This window comes from Coptis chinensis, chromosome 4 (genome assembly GCF_015680905.1).
Source record: "Coptis chinensis isolate HL-2020 chromosome 4, ASM1568090v1, whole genome shotgun sequence".
NCBI classification, from domain to species: Eukaryota; Viridiplantae; Streptophyta; class Magnoliopsida; order Ranunculales; family Ranunculaceae; genus Coptis; species Coptis chinensis.
The window spans coordinates 92,742,822-92,758,497 of NC_141459.1; the positions used below are offsets into that span (position 1 = coordinate 92,742,822).

Below are 15,676 nucleotides of genomic sequence, written 5' to 3' on the forward strand. Positions count from 1 at the left end.
CTCTTGTTAACCCCTTCACATGAGCAAACCAAGAACAACCACTAACCAAATCCACCGATTTTGTTGCTTGAAGTCGTCCGAACACGAAGTCTCAAATCCTCTTGTTGACCATACTCTTTGTAATAAGTCTTTGCCCTCACAACACTTGTAAAAGTCATTCCTATATAAGGAGCAGCTAATGTTTGCGTGCCTTGAATGGGCTTTAGTAGACGAAGACCCAACCACGCCTTCTTCGATATTGATTGATGTCTCTCGCTCTCCATTTCTATAAATCGAAAAAATTAAAAATATAAATAACTTAAACAAATAAAAATCCCAATGTACATAAAAGCGGTGTAAATAACTTAAATATCAAAAAACTCGACAGAGTTAACCAAATATGCTACTTCACGAACTCGTCGAGTTCAAACTCGAAAACTTCACCGAATATGCTAGTTCAAAACTCGACAAAGTTCAAAACTCGACAAAGTTAGTTCACCGAACTCGACAGAGTTCAAAACTCGATAGAGTTCACCGAACTCTAACAGAGTTCAAAACTTTGACGTATCACGGCATGAAGAATACGACGAGTTCAAAACTCGACAGAGTTCACCGAACTTTGACAGAGTTCAAAACTCGATAACTCGATCAGTTCACGAACTCGACAGAGTTCAAAACTCGATAGAGTTCACCGAACTCAATCGTATGAGGCATGAAGAATACGACGAGTTCACCGAACTCGAAAGAGTTCAAAACTCGGCGTATCACGACGAGTTCATCGAATTCACCGAATATGCTACTTCAACAAAACTCGAAAAAGTTCAAAACTCGATAGAGTTCAATCGAACTCGATAGAGTTCAAAACTCTGACGTAATCACGCATGAAAGAATACGATTGAGTTCACCGAACTCTAAAAGAGTTCAAAACTCTAAAAGAGTTCAAAACTCGACAGAGTTCAAAACTCGACAAAATCACGGCATGAAGATACGATACGACAGAGTTCACCGAACTCCTCGAAGAGTTCAAAACTCGACAGAGTTCAGTTCAACTCCGAATATCAAAACTTCAAAACTCGGCGAGTTCAAAAATACGATAAAGTTCAAAACTCGAAAGAGTTCAAAACTCGAATATCACTAGTTCAAAACTCGGCGAGTTCACCGAATATGTTAACTCGACGAACTCGAAAAACTCGAAAAGAGTTCAAAACTCGATAAAGTTCAAAACTCGACAGAGTTCAAAACTCTGACGTAATCACGGCATGAAGAATACGACGAGTTCACCGAACTCGAAAAGAGTTCAAAACTCGAAGAGTTCAAAACTGCTACTTTAACTTCGACAAAGTTCAAACTCGAAAGAGAGTTCAAAACTCGATAGAATTCAAAACTCGACGAGAATCACGCATGAAGAATACGACGAGTTCACCGAACTCGAAAAGAGTTCAAAACTTCGGCGGCGAATATCGGCATGAAGAATACGACAGAGTTCACCTAACTCGGCGATGCGGCATGAAGAATACGACGAGTTCACGAATATGCTTCATCGAAAGAGTTCAAAACTCCGACGAATCGGCATGAAGAATACGACGAGTTCACCAAAATTGTCAGCCGCCTTTAAACGAGGGTATTAATCATAACTATAATCATAGCAACCTAAATTAAATCAAAATTCAAGTTTTTATGGTATAATGACAATCCAAGTGTCAATTAAAACGCGTTCCAATAGGCAAGCACCATAACCAAAAGTGCACTATAGTTGAAGTGCCAAATGATACCGTCGGAAAGAAGAAACCAAATGAAGAAACCGAATTGCCAAATGATGAGAAAGAAGAAGAAGAGAGAGAGCCGAGAGAGAGAGAACCCAATTTTTTTTTTTTTTTTTAGATCGGTTATTTTTTTGTTAGATCGGTTTTTTTTTTTTTTTTGAGATGATGAGGAAAATACATTTTACCCTCATTGAGATCTTCGATCTTGAGGGCGATCCGACGGCTCTAGAGAAGAGTGAGATAAGGGTGTCACTATAAGAGTGGCACCCTAGACAAAACCGTATATATATATATATATATATATATATATATATATATATATATATATATATATATATATATATATATATATATTATTATTATTATTATTATTATTATATTTTTCCTTCCAAAAATACTACATAATTAATAACATGTAATTCAATTCATAACCTGTAAACTTATTTCACCAATTAAACAATTATAAAATTCTCAAAATAAAATTAGAACATCCACAATAACTTTCAACCCTATATATTTTCAAAGGGTTATTTAGGGTTTGGTCCTACTTATTTAGAAGTATTTAGGTTTTAGTCCTAAAATTATCGATTATTAGGCTTTAGTCCTACTTCTATCTATTGACCTTGAGTCGTCTGAGTTGACTGTGGCCAAACCATTTTATAATAATATATTTTTCGTTTTTTATCAAAATGGCCAAACTACCCTTCAGCATGCTTAGCATGTGACTTTAGAGAGTCGTGTATTTGGTCAAACAATGGACAAATGACTCGGTCTTCTTCACTTGTTTCTTATTAACGCCCGCCCAATTCTTTTGACCCATCTCGAAGAACAAATTAGATCTCTGATATTCTAAAAATGGATTCGGTATCGATCGGTTTACAATATAAAAATTTGATAAAATCTGAAGTTGAATTAGTTGGTTTAGATTTAAATGATGATGAGAGTGAACTTAAAAAAAAACTTGTGATTTTTCTTCGAGTGATGAAAAGAGGGAAGCAATTAGTATGGAAGGATTGGTTCTATGTTGTCTGGTTGCTGCTGGTATTCAATTTGGTTGGGCTTTACAGCTTTCTCGATACCAAACAAGAAATTGATCTAATTTGTTTGATACCAGTACAGAAGGTCAACCAGTACAAAAGGCTTTGTTCGAGTTGAAATCAGTAAATCCAGTACAAAAGGCTTTGAATTGATTTCGAGTTGAAATTGAAGAAATTGATAATTGAATAGGAAAGATCATGTTAACTGATCAGAATAGAAAATAATTGGAACATTAGTAGTAGTTTTCCATCTCATGTATATTCGAAGCCTCTTAAAGTAGAAGAAGAAATTGATAATTGAATAGGAAAGATCATGTTAACTTATCAGAATAGAAAATAATTGGAGCATTAGTAGTAGTTTTCCATCTCATGTATATTCGAAGCCTCTTAAAGTAGAGGAAGAAATTGAATGGATCGGAGGACATCACTTATTGCAAAATTCTTCTCTTCTCCAGAAGATGGTTTGATGAAAGAAGAAATTAAAAAGGAATTGCTGAAAAATTGGGTACCTGCGAGTTTCATGTTTGAAATTTAGCAATGCAAGAGATATGATGTTTGTTCTTAACAAAGGTCCGTGGAAAGCCTTTTGTTCGAGTTAAGGTTGATTGGAGAAGAAGAAGTTGACTGATAGTCAAAGCAAGGTTGATTCTAGTGTGAAATAAAAGTCAACGGGTTTAAAGCCCACATGTGAGGTGCCTACTTGCCATGTGTCAAAAACTTAAAATACACGACTCTCTAAAGTCACATGCGAAGCATGCTGAAGGATAGTTTGGCCATTTTGATAAAAATCGAAAAATATATTATTATAAAATAGTTTGACCACGGTCAATTTAGACGACTCAAGATCAATAGATAGAAGTAGAACTAAAGCCTAATAATCGATAATTTTAAGACTAAAACCTAAATACTCCTAAATAAATAGTACCAAACCCTAAATAACCCATTTTCAAACCATTCAAAAACACTTATTCTTTACATCAATTTATTCCACAAGAAAAAATAGCAAGTTATTATCCTTTATCCAACATCACCAAAAAATACTATATACATTTATTTGATAGCACAATCAACCAAACTAAAAATCATTCTAATCAATTCCAACATAAAAAAAATTGAGTATTATCTATTGATCGAATGTTGTCAAACCTAATAAACAAAATAAAAAAACATTATTATTAAATTTGCTACCAAAAGCTCAAGCCACAAAAGCATGCTATTTTATATATGACATGAGAGGAGCAATGCGATAGAACCTAGTTATCACAACGGAAGAAAGAGCAAATGATGATACACCTACAATGCAAATAGATTGGTTCAAGATATATACACTACTACATTTACATATAGTACATGGTTGTTAGAGAACTTGAAACAAAAAAGACTCACAAATACAAGGGTCATAGCACAAATCTTTACTAAAGTCATCTCATATCTCAAAGCAAACAAAATAAAAACAAAATACTTTTTTTGCAATACATACACTCATCACATAGATAGATCAGGCTGCTTAGACATTGGATCCGCGACTATAGTGTATATGTCCTTACAAGCTTAGACTAGGTAACCTTTATATGATCACTATGTACCTGCACAATGAAAGATATTCCAAACTTATTGGCAACCATGTTGTACCTCACAGGAAAGCTAACTTTTAGACATGCAGGGAATATACTATTAATGGCCAAAGGAAGTTCTATAAGAAATGTACTATGCAAGACCTGAATGGAATACGTAAGCCTTTTATGGAAGCATTAATAGTAAGATATTACCACCAAAATATATTTCAGGGAAAAAGAACATACACACTTGAGAAATGCTAGGGTGCTCCCTAATTTAACTTACAATGCCAGTCCCATTGAGTGTAAGAATATATGTGTTCCTAGAGATGAAATTAACTTAGTTAGCATAAGAATATGCCCCCAAACACCAATTTGGTATTAATCCCCAACTAAATAAGCAGTAAAATCTAATGAAACTTAAATGGACAACTTTATGCACCACCCATTTTTACTTTAAAAAATAGAAAAGAATCATAACCCGACTTAGGGCGTTAGAAACAGTGCATTTGACGTTCATTTCAAAATGCAATGCAATGTTCACATAATGTCTAATACGACAAAGTACTTCAAGCAGCAATGCAAGTCAGAGTTGCAAAACAAAAATGCAAACCTTGTATTCATTTCGACCTGACCCTCGCACGTTCGGATCAACTTCTTTTACAAATATCCGTTATAAAGAAGACTACTGAAAAGAATGAGAATGAGCGGTCAGCACCTTCAAAAATAAGCCTTGGAATCAGTACATTAATGAAAGCATCAAAGCAAATCAATATATGTGAAACTCGGAAAAAAATAGACTGTAATGAAGTGGTAGTGTAGTCAAAACATTGATGAAACCATATACAACCATTGAAGCTTTTCTGATGTCAGCGCCAATTCTAAGTCCAAAGAAAAAGTAACAACGATAGCAACATAATCTGTCATGTTTGTTTTATTATATTAAATCAAACTTAGTTTAAACAGGTGCATACAATGGCTCCACATCAGCCTAAAAGAGACATCCTTGTGGGGTTAAACAAAGGATAACCAAAAAAGACAATCAATATCCTTAATAGTGAAATATCTAAACAATACCTAACCATTAAACAGCTCAAGAAATCACCAAGGTAGGAAACAACAAAAGAATAACATAAACCTTTTGTTTAGTAGCAAAAACAAAAGAATAACAAAAAGTACCAAGTGATATAGCAGCACCTGATTTTCCTTAACCAAAATAAGTCAAGTCGTGGTTCAAAGAGCACAAGCACGAAAATACATGAAACAGATAAATAGTTCCAATTGTCAATCAAATAGAACCCCAATTGAACACTAATTAAATCAGCATATAATAACTCCAAACTCATTGAACACACGCGGATGCTACAACAATGTCAGTCCTCAAGTGTACAAAAATACCAATCTACACGTACAAATCCACAAAGTTCAAATACCATTGTAGATAACAAAAATACCAGCATGCTTATCATGTCTTGATCTGGTATATTTAATCCATGGCTATGATTAAGCTTCACAACACAAAAATGAGGTACACATTAGTACATAATATTCACTGGACAGAAAAAACCAAAAGGGCAAAAGGGCAAAAAAAATATTACTTACATTTGTTAATAGTGAACTATTTGAACAGTACATACCACATCTAGGATTATAACTATTGAACATGCTAAGAACCCGAGTGCAAACCATCCATTTCCAAGTAGATAGAACCATAAGTAGAGCATGAATGAAAACACGAAATGATTTAACACAAGGTTGATTAAGCAACGTTTGATGATATGATCACTTTGTACCTACAGAATTAAAGATATAACCCAAGCTCTGGCAACCATGTTGTGCCTTGAGTGACCTGGGACCTAATACTAGGAAAGAAGATATCATTAAGATTTGTTCTTAAATATGGGTGTGGTGGCAGGGCCTATGTGCAGGCTAGGTTGCACTCTATATGTTAGAACTAGCCTTGCTTCTTGATTAGGAACAAAACTTCGAACAAAGTAAAAGAACATAAAATAACTTTAAAACTTCAGAATGTCAATGCAAGATTTGATAGAAAATAGTTGATAGAATGAATGATCTCTAAACATATCACAAGTTTGTGCATGCATGTAAACTTGAAAATTCCAGAATGTCGTGTATGTATTAATATACCTAGGTTTAGTGTCTAACAAGTTCACTACTTATTACAACTTTGAAGTGTTTAAACATGATTACTCTATTTTGTGTTACAGCGCTCCTTGAGTCTTAGCATATGAGGCACCGTTTTGCTCATGAAAAGACCACAGTCATATTTCTATTAGAAGTTTATTCAAACAGTTCATATGCAATTCCGTATAGACCCAAGGTAGTGTCAAAAACGAAATATACATTTCATTATAATAGTGATCAGAAAAAATAAAAACCAACCATTAAGTGTGTACAACAACCCTTCAAAAATTCGATGCCCAATGAAAGAAAAAGATAAATTTTCATTTCGTACCGACTGAGAGCAACACTCTAGATGAGGGATAAGCAATATCACTGTCGCTCCCTTGTCAAGATCGCTCACTCTTTCTTCTGGAAAACAAACCGATGAATTTTAAATAAGGAATTTTAAATTTTTATTTGTTCTCGTCGAAGGTGTTATCATATATTAGTTGGTCAAAAGATTATAAACGATATATATAAGAGATTAGGAAAAAAACAAATAAGAACGAAAAAAAAAGGCACCTTTTTTCTTAGATGCGTGAAGGAGGAGATGGTTCGGGCAGGTTGATGATTACGAAGAAGGCCTTCTCAATGTTTCATGAGGATACCGTGATCTTCCTTCTAGTTTGTACCATTGGTATGTGGGATCTTAGGGCGTACTGGACAACAAGGTGGAGATCAGCAGGTTTAGGGCATCTCTGGGAGGTGTAAACCGTATAGAGTGAAAATTTTACACCCCAAATATAAAAAAACTCTCTCCAATGGCTTTATTTTTCTGTTTGCGACGGTCTAAGTCCGTCGCTCAGTGATTTATAAATGTTAAAAACACAGACGTTGCTTTGAATGACGTTTGAAAGTGGATCACTATTTGTTTTAAGCTTTTGCGACGGACCAAATCCGTTATTTTACATTATTTTGAATGGGCTGTGACAATTTAAGTTCGTTGCTATCTATTTTTACACATTTGCCTCCACCTACCATTGGAATAGCCACAAATAGTAAATATACACTTTATATATTTGGAATTTCTCTAGAGTGTATAATCCTAATGGCACCTATGTGGAGTCTATGTGGAGGTGGATTTTTCCACTCTCCATTGGAGATGCCCTTACTGGAAGTAGAAGAACTCGCCTTTGCAAATTTCAGAGCCTATATGACTGGAGAGTACCCTTTTTATAATGAGAAAATGAGACTGGCCTGGAAAGTAACAGAGTAAACATCCACCGAAAAAAAACAAGGAGAAGAAAAAACTTGTTTGTCCCAATTTCTTTTTCTTTAATTATTATTATTAAACCGATCTCACTAAAACTTGGAAAAATTACACTATTTTTTACTTGAGGCTTGTGAAAAAGAACTCATAAACTAGTATACTGCGTGTGGCAATGGGGAGTGAGCTGCAGAGAGAGAGAGAGTTGGGTGATGGGGGAGAGAGATGGGTGAAGGAGAAAGGTATTTGGGCGAAAAAAAAATAAGAGAGAAGAAGATGACAAACAGACAAACAGAAACCAACTAAGTTGGTTTTTGTCTCGCATACCCCCTTCTCCCAAAATCGTTCGCTCCGCTCACTCGATTAGACACCGAACTTCACACTTCTGTAAAATAGTCAAAAATTTTATGACAGGTAATTTGTAACCGTCAACAGTTGACAACAAGCGTCATACAGAGAAAGGTAAGTATAAAATTGTTAGACGCAAATCTTGACACTTCTATAAAAAGAGTCAAGAAATTTATGATGGCTAATTTATAACAGTTAACATTTGACACTAAGTGTTATAAAATGAATGGTAAGATACAAATAATGACTTATTCTACCAAAACCGTCAAAGAAAAAAAAAAGTAGCCGACATAATAAAAATTTTTTTTTTTTAGTAGTGGATAAAGTGAGAAAAAATAGCTCATCAGACCATAGTACAAAATATCCCGATATATCGCGATATTTGGGGATATCTATCTAGATTTCAAAGAAAGATATATAAATATCACGATATGTACAGAGATATATACGACTGTAAATATCGGTGATATTTCAATGATATTTGTGATATTTGAGGATATTTTGCGATATTTTGTAATATTTTATGTATATAACAATTTTATTTAATATTTACCATTATATTTCAAATAAATATAAATAATGTATCATGATATATTAAGAAATATCCACAATATTTGTCGATATTTTGAATATATCCACGATATTTGTATGTGGAACAATGTCAAATATCCCCAAAGAAAAGGATATATCCACAATACATATCCAAAAATTGAATATCGATAAATACCTATATCCTGATATTTTGTATGCATCAGACTATCAGATCGTGAGCCACTGGATAGTAGATACCAGAAATAAGCTCAATTATTTGTATGGCCGCCTTATTTGTATACGTACCCTTAAATATATGAATTTAAAAGTTTAGCCGGGTAAAGAAGCAATTTTGACCATCTTGATCAGAACTTTGTAGTTTATGTTTTTTTACTGAGATGCTTTCAAGTGTTGTCCCAAAAATAAATTAAAGATTGGTATATATTAGGAGATAGTAGTGAGTCCAAATTCAAGAGTACTCCATAACAGAAAGAAGAAAGCCCGTCTAATTAATATTTCGAAGAAGCAAACAAACTAAGCAAAAGAAATGGAAACCCAGCTTCATGTCTCTCAAGTTCAGCAACCTCGTGCAACAATCAACAGAGTTCATACTCTTATTCATTCAACTGCTTTACTAGCCTTATTCTACTACCGTTTTTCGTCACTTCTTTATCAACACATAAATGGATGTATTCCCATCTGTTTATGGCTTCTCATATCTTTTTCTGAACTTCTACACTCATTCCTCTGGGTTCTTGGTCAAGCTTCTCGATGGAGACCCGTATCTCGAAAGGTATTCCCGGAAAGATTACCTCATGATAGAGAACTACCTCCTATAGATGTGTTCATATGCACTGCTGATCCAAAGAAAGAACCAACTACAGGAGTGATGAACACTGTTATATCAGCTATGTGCTTAGACTACCCTCCAGAGAAGTTGTTTGTGTATGTTTCTGATGATGGGGGTGCACCTATTACTTTGTATGGTATGAAGGAAGCTTATAGTTTTGCTAAGACATGGATTCCTTTCTGTAAAAAGTATGGTATCACAACTAGAGCTCCAGAAGCTTATTTTTCTGAACTAAATTCTGAAGACAAAAATGGTTTGTCGTTGAGTAGTGAATTCATCAAAGATCGAAACAAAATGGAGGTACTTTTTCATTTCTCATTCATTTCTAAATCGTATTGACCAAATAAAAAAATGACCTTGAGAACTTTGTATGTTATATATGTACAAACAATCAGTCTTAAGAATCTATGGTAATCGACTTTCAAAAAATGAAGCAACATTTAGAATTGACAAGATATATTGTCTAAATGCGTGTTTTAGTCGTTCGTTTTTTTCTCTTACTCTCAAATTCACTTTTCTTGTGATTCAGCAAAGGTACCAAGAATTTACAAACCGAGTGGAAATTAAAAGGAGGGTTGATGCAAGCTTATCTTCTGGCGGCAAAGATCGGCCTGCTGTCATTGAGGTTTGTTTGCTTTATAATATATTTTATAAATAAAAAAAATCTTTTTCAGTGAGTGTGCTGTTTCCAATATTCCAACGTCCTACCCTATATTGGGGACACACAAGCTCCTATACATGGCTCTATGCCATACAGCCATGGTTGGAAGTGAATGTTTTATTTCGTCCTTAATATTCTACTATAAATTGAAAGCTTGGAACCTATGCAGCTTATATAACGATAATTATATATACACACAATGTGTAAGGAATTCAACACATTAATTCTCTCTAACATCCACAGAGAAATAAAGGATAAACATTTACAAGCACAATTTTGTTCAAAGTACTACTGATTCAATACAAAATATACGTAAAATGTTAGCAGGCACTTCGTTTGTGCGTTGCACACAAGCCACCTACTGAAAACACCTACCTTCCGTATTGTAAAATTCTGACACAAAAAGTGAGTGGCTTCTTTTTTTTTTGATGGTAAAGTGAGTGGCTTCAGTGAGGGCACATGCATACAACTTACAAGTGGGTTGTCTGTTACCATTCGTCGATGATAAATACATAGTGTACATTGTACATGTACTCTTAATTTCTTATCTTCTATGCTCTTCTGCAATGAATTCCATTCAAACTATGCAGCTAAGCATGGTCCCCTGTTAACGCACCACGTGACCAAGCTATATAAGTCAAGCAAAACGGAAGTTGGTCAGTGATGTCTTTGTCCTTTTGTTAGTAACAGGTTTGCTCCTACACCTATTTGTCAAGTGAGCTATCTTTTTTTTTTTTTGATAACCCCATCAAGCGAGCTATCTATCTATCTATAAAATATAAAATAAATTATCAGAAGGAGGTTTATTAAGCTATTCTTACATTTTTTTTAAAAAAAAATTAACAAATATAAAAAAATGCAAAAAAAAAAATCAGTTTTCTACCTGTACTCTCTTAGGAGTTAGGACTACGGCCAATTAGCTTTATTCTCTCCCAATTCTTTCATAAAGATATTTACCCTTTCAAGACAACACCACATCCAACAGTGACTCACGCTGAGTAACTCGGATTTCACTCATCGGGTACGGTCTATCATACTGAGAAGTAGAGGCAAGTCACCTCGAAATTTCACGGAGCAGAGTTGACTCGGAATTATGTTGTGGGAATGTGGGGCCAAAATCGAGCAATTTTCATTTTGTGGAAAACTTTTCGTCTTTGACTCGTTCTCTTGTGGAGAAACCATAATGTTATGACCTTCTCTAGTTCTCTGGTAACATACACTATGGGCCCAGAAACTGATGTAGCACAAGAAACATCAGAAACCGATTCTTATTCAACAGGCCAATAGGTCACAGCTTGAGTTACACAGTTTTGGAAACGATATTGGGTTGGGCAGTGCTCCCAAAGTCCTGTTTCAGCCTCTCCTGGGTCTCTACAGCACCAATTGTCAATTGATTTCTCTAGCTTATTTAAATCCTGGTTTCTCTTATTTCAGAAGTCGTTGGAGCTCCTAACCAGACACCAGAGTACCAGAGACATATGCCTGATGTTGGATTAATAGATACTCATTATGTTTAATCAACCTACATTTCCTCATTTTTAAAATAATATATTCGCGTTTTCAGGTGATACGAGATGAGGATATGGCTAAAGTAAAAGAAAATAAAGCTAATATGCCTCTCCTCATTTATGTTTCTCGCGAAAAGAGATCCACTCATCCACACCATTTTAAAGCAGGAGCACTGAATGCCCTGGTATGCGTTGGCAACTTTCTCTCGATTAAAGTATTAAGTATTAGCACACATACAAAATCCTCCACACATAGTTTAAGCATCTAATGATTGACATCTTAATTGTTCTCGCAGCTTCGTGTATCAGGCGTAATAAGCAATTCTCCGTACATATTGGCCTTAGACTGCGACATGTACTGCAGTGATCCAACAACTGCAAGACAAGCAATGTGTTTTCACATGGATCCTCATATCTCACCCTCACTAGCTTTTGTTCAATTTCCTCAGAAGTTCCATAATGTCAGCAAGAATGACATCTATAATGATTTATTGAGAAAAGGTTTTGAGGTATCTCTATTTGAAATGTGTCCCTAATACACTAATATTGGAAAAAAAATATTGGTAGTTCTAATTTCTGAAGTTTTTATTCGACGCCATTGCAGGTAATGTGGTATGGTGTAGATGGGATTAATGGACCATATCTGTCTGGGACTGGATTTTACATGAAGAGAGAAGCTTTTTACAGAAGTCCTACTCAAAAAGGTATAGCGCCGATCCCAGGGAAATCAGTTTGCAGCACAACCCTGTGTATTTCCAATGCTAATTAAATGGAATTAATTTTTCCCTAAAATCCTCTTTATTACTGAGGTTGTTGCTAAATGGACATTAGAATAATAACATTAAAATCCATTAAGAGAGAGGTCGGAAGATGATATCATGAACTCAGGAACCCCTGTTATGAAGAACTATCGACTAGATAACCAATATAAGTACTTACTTTTTAGACGCTCATTATTAAGACGTTAGCATGCAATTAGAAAATTTTACGGAATTGTTTCAGATCTTAGTCACACTGCGACCACAGAATATGCTGGCCGTTCCAAACAGTTCATTGCGTCACTTCGTCCAGATTACAAATATAAAGCAATTGAAAATCATGAAAATGCATTAGACAGATTGCAACAAGAGGCTAAACTTTTGGCCTCTTGCACCTACGAGCAACAGACACAATGGGGTGAACAGGCAAGTCTACATATAACTGAACCATATCGCATTTCTATATGCATATTTCTTTGTACTTCAATTAAATGGTTATATATAACTAATTTTGTATTGCTTGACTGAATGGCAGATAGGTTTCATTTATCATTCAGTTGTAGAAGATTACCTTACAGGGTTAATTCTACAATGGAAAGGGTGGATCTCTGTATACTGTCATAGTTCAAAGCCGTCTTTTTTGGGTAGTGTCACAACAAATTTAAATGATACTTTGATCCAAACAACAAGATGGAACTCTGGCTTGCTAGATGTTGGTTTCTCAAGATTTTGCCCTCTTACTTATGGATCATCAACAATTTCATTTCTTCAAAGAATGTGCTATGCATCCTTTGCATACCAGCCACTAAGTGCTCTCCCTATACTTTGTTATGCAATCATTCCTCAACTCTGTCTCTTGAATGGGATTTCCCTGTACCCTAAGGTAAGAAATATGTCTTTACCATTCGTTTCTTTGCAATTTATGTAAAATTGTAGATACCTAATTTGAAAAGTGTACTACGTCAAATTCTAACATTTTTCAATGCATCAAAGGTTTCAGATCCATGGTTTGCTGTCTTTACCATTGTCTACGCTTCTTGGCATTTCCAGCATATGTTGGAGGTCCTCGCAACTGGTGGATCCTTGAGGTTATGGTGGAATCACTTGAGAATATTGATGATAAAATCAGTTACAGCTTACTTCATGGGATGCTTGGATATACTAATGAAACGATTCGGTATGAAGGAGGTAAATTTTGAGACGACAAGTAAAGTTGTTGTTGAAGAGCAAGTAAAAAGATATCAAATGGATATATTTGATTTTCAAGCAGCAACAGGGTTGCTACTCCCTTTAGCGACAATCACTGTTCTTAACATAGCATCATTAGTTCTTGGATTGAGAAGAGCAATCCTTGAGACAACATATGATACTATGTTCGGACAAATCTTCCTCTCATTTTTCGTAGTGACCTTGAGTTATCCGATAATTGAGGGGATGATAATAAGGACGGACAAGGGCCGCATTCCGATTTCTGTGACAATCCTTTCCGCGACACTTTTTGTTACTATCATATCGTACGGAATTTTTTTCTGATTTTTAACTTGGTTATAATCAATACCTGATTTTGGTTTTACTCAATAGGTTGTTCAACTCTTGCATTCTCTGTAGTATGTAGTCTGTACTACATACATGCCTTAATTTGGGTTACTTCATCCGAAAAGTAAACCAATTACTTAATTTAGCAAGAAAGAAAACTTTGTAGGTTTTAATTTATACTGGTAATGTTGTCATTGACTAAATGTTAAGAAAAACAATACCAATTGATCTCTACTAAGATAGTTTGTATATGGACACTCTAAATTCCAATTGAAATTTAAGTTTTCACTATAACTAACAATCTATATTCTAAGCAATAAAATAAATTATCACAAACAAGCAATAACAATGTAAAGTAAAACATAACACAATGAGATAAGATTTACCGTGGTTCGGCCAATGATGCATACGTTCACAAGAATTAATATTTTTATAAGTATGGAAAGGAAAATTACAATCACTCCTCTCAAGTCTCTCAAACACTTACTAGATTTCTCTTCACTAATCTCTCTCCTTACAAGTTTTTTCTTTTTGCAAATATTTTCTTTCAATTTTGGTTGCATTCAAAATTGGTTTCTCTCCAAAAATTATGTTGCTAAAAAACCTAACTTTGGTTTTATAGTATTATGAAATTTTAGTTCCATCCGAAATGCCAATGTCGAGATATCATGTTCAAACAACATGATGAGGTCGTCGCAAGATCCCAGACGACATGGCGAGATTGTTGCTAATCTTTTTGGTTTGATGTGAGCAAATTGTTCGAAGGCTTGAATTCTAGGAGTATTTGCTTCAACTAATGTGTGCAAATCGTGGGAGAGCAAGAATTCCATAAGTATTCCCTTCAAACGATGTCATGGGGTCGTTCAAGCTACATGTGTGATACCACTAGGTCGTTCCAGATATGGTAAGGGACCCCAATAATCTCCCCTTTCCGAACCATGAGTAGGGTACTCCACACATTCCCGAATCAACAGGAGGAGTATGCTACCATTCCTGCGGTAGCACAACAAACATCAAACTTGTCCTTCGACAAAACTTTAGTCATCAAATCCCACCCATTCTTGTCGGTATGATGGATCTTCTCAATGCACAATTGCCTCTCTTCTAGAACTTCTCGAATCCAATGATAACGCACTTGTATATACTTAGATCTAGAATAAAAACTTAGATTCCTGCTAAAATAGATGACACTCTGACTGTCACAAAGAACTACAAACTATTTCTGTATTAGTCTTAGTTCATTGAAGAACCTCTTCATCCATAACATCTTTTTGCAACACTTAGTGGCCGTAATATACTAGATTTCTGTAGTGGAGAGGGCAACACACTTTTATAACTTTGATTGCCAAGAAATTGCTCCCTCTGCAAATGAAAACAGATAACCGAAAGTGAACTTCATCGAGTTAACATCACTTGCCATGTTTGCATCTGTGTAGCCTTCAAGTAAGGTTTTACTCCCACCAAAACAAAAACACGCTTTGGAAGTGTCTTTGAGATATCTCAATATATTTACTTAACACCTTCTCAATGCTCTTTACCCGGATTTGACAGAAAACGACTTACAACACCAACAACGAAAGGAATATCCAGTGTTGTACACACCATTGCATACATCAAGCTGCCCACTGTGGGTGCATAAGAAATCTTTTGCATTTATTTCTTTTCATGCTCACCTTTCGGACACTTATCTTTGGTAATACGGAATTGGCCACCAAGCGGACAACTTATCGGCTTCGCTTGATCCATGTTGAATCACTT

At 35.1% G+C, this 15,676-nt stretch overlaps 1 protein-coding gene and 2 long non-coding RNA genes across 9 annotated transcripts; 1 reads left to right on the forward strand and 2 right to left on the reverse strand.

Moving 5' to 3' along the window:
- Positions 1-4,078: 4,078 nt before the first annotated feature.
- On the reverse strand, positions 4,079-7,284 carry LOC147505699 (uncharacterized). Of its 2 annotated transcripts, none has more exons than XR_015193430.1 (5): positions 7,042-7,284; positions 6,812-6,888; positions 5,790-5,843; positions 4,949-5,023; positions 4,079-4,365 (listed from the first exon to the last, which is right to left on the reverse strand). It is a non-coding gene; the product is annotated as an uncharacterized LOC147505699 (long non-coding RNA). The 2 variants fall into 2 exon arrangements; XR_015193431.1 differs by having other exon boundaries at positions 5,769-5,843.
- A 1,776-nt stretch (positions 7,285-9,060) lies between these two features.
- On the forward strand, positions 9,061-13,960 carry LOC147505700 (quillaic acid 3-O-glycosyltransferase CSL1-like). 6 transcript variants are annotated; one of them, XR_015193432.1, is made up of 7 exons: positions 9,061-9,755; positions 9,985-10,080; positions 11,681-11,809; positions 11,921-12,133; positions 12,229-12,328; positions 12,627-13,265; positions 13,376-13,960. XR_015193432.1 is itself a non-coding variant. In XM_086558177.1 (7 exons), exons 1-7 carry the CDS (start codon positions 9,153-9,155, stop codon positions 13,467-13,469), a joined length of 1,572 nt encoding a protein of 523 aa, XP_086414303.1. In that variant the 5' UTR covers positions 9,063-9,152; the 3' UTR covers positions 13,470-13,960. The 6 variants fall into 6 exon arrangements, 2 of the variants coding, with proteins under 2 accessions (XP_086414303.1, XP_086414302.1); XR_015193433.1 differs by having other exon boundaries at positions 13,383-13,960; XR_015193434.1 differs by having other exon boundaries at positions 9,062-9,755; positions 12,918-13,265.
- On the reverse strand, positions 10,273-11,701 carry LOC147505701 (uncharacterized). Its single transcript, XR_015193436.1, has 2 exons — positions 11,000-11,701; positions 10,273-10,744 (listed from the first exon to the last, which is right to left on the reverse strand). It is a non-coding gene; the product is annotated as an uncharacterized LOC147505701 (long non-coding RNA).
- Positions 13,961-15,676: the final 1,716 nt, after the last annotated feature.

Bases quoted from the DNA above. Each gene is read 5' to 3' on its own strand.
- LOC147505700 (XM_086558176.1), top strand. From the start codon at position 9,153: ATGGAAACCCAGCTTCATGTCTCTCAAGTTCAGCAACCTCGTGCAACA. The intron at 11,810-11,920 runs GTATGCGTTGGC...TTGTTCTCGCAG, and splicing joins CAGGAGCACTGAATGCCCTG to CTTCGTGTATCAGGCGTAAT. The intron at 13,266-13,375 runs GTAAGAAATATG...AATGCATCAAAG, and splicing joins GGATTTCCCTGTACCCTAAG to GTTTCAGATCCATGGTTTGC.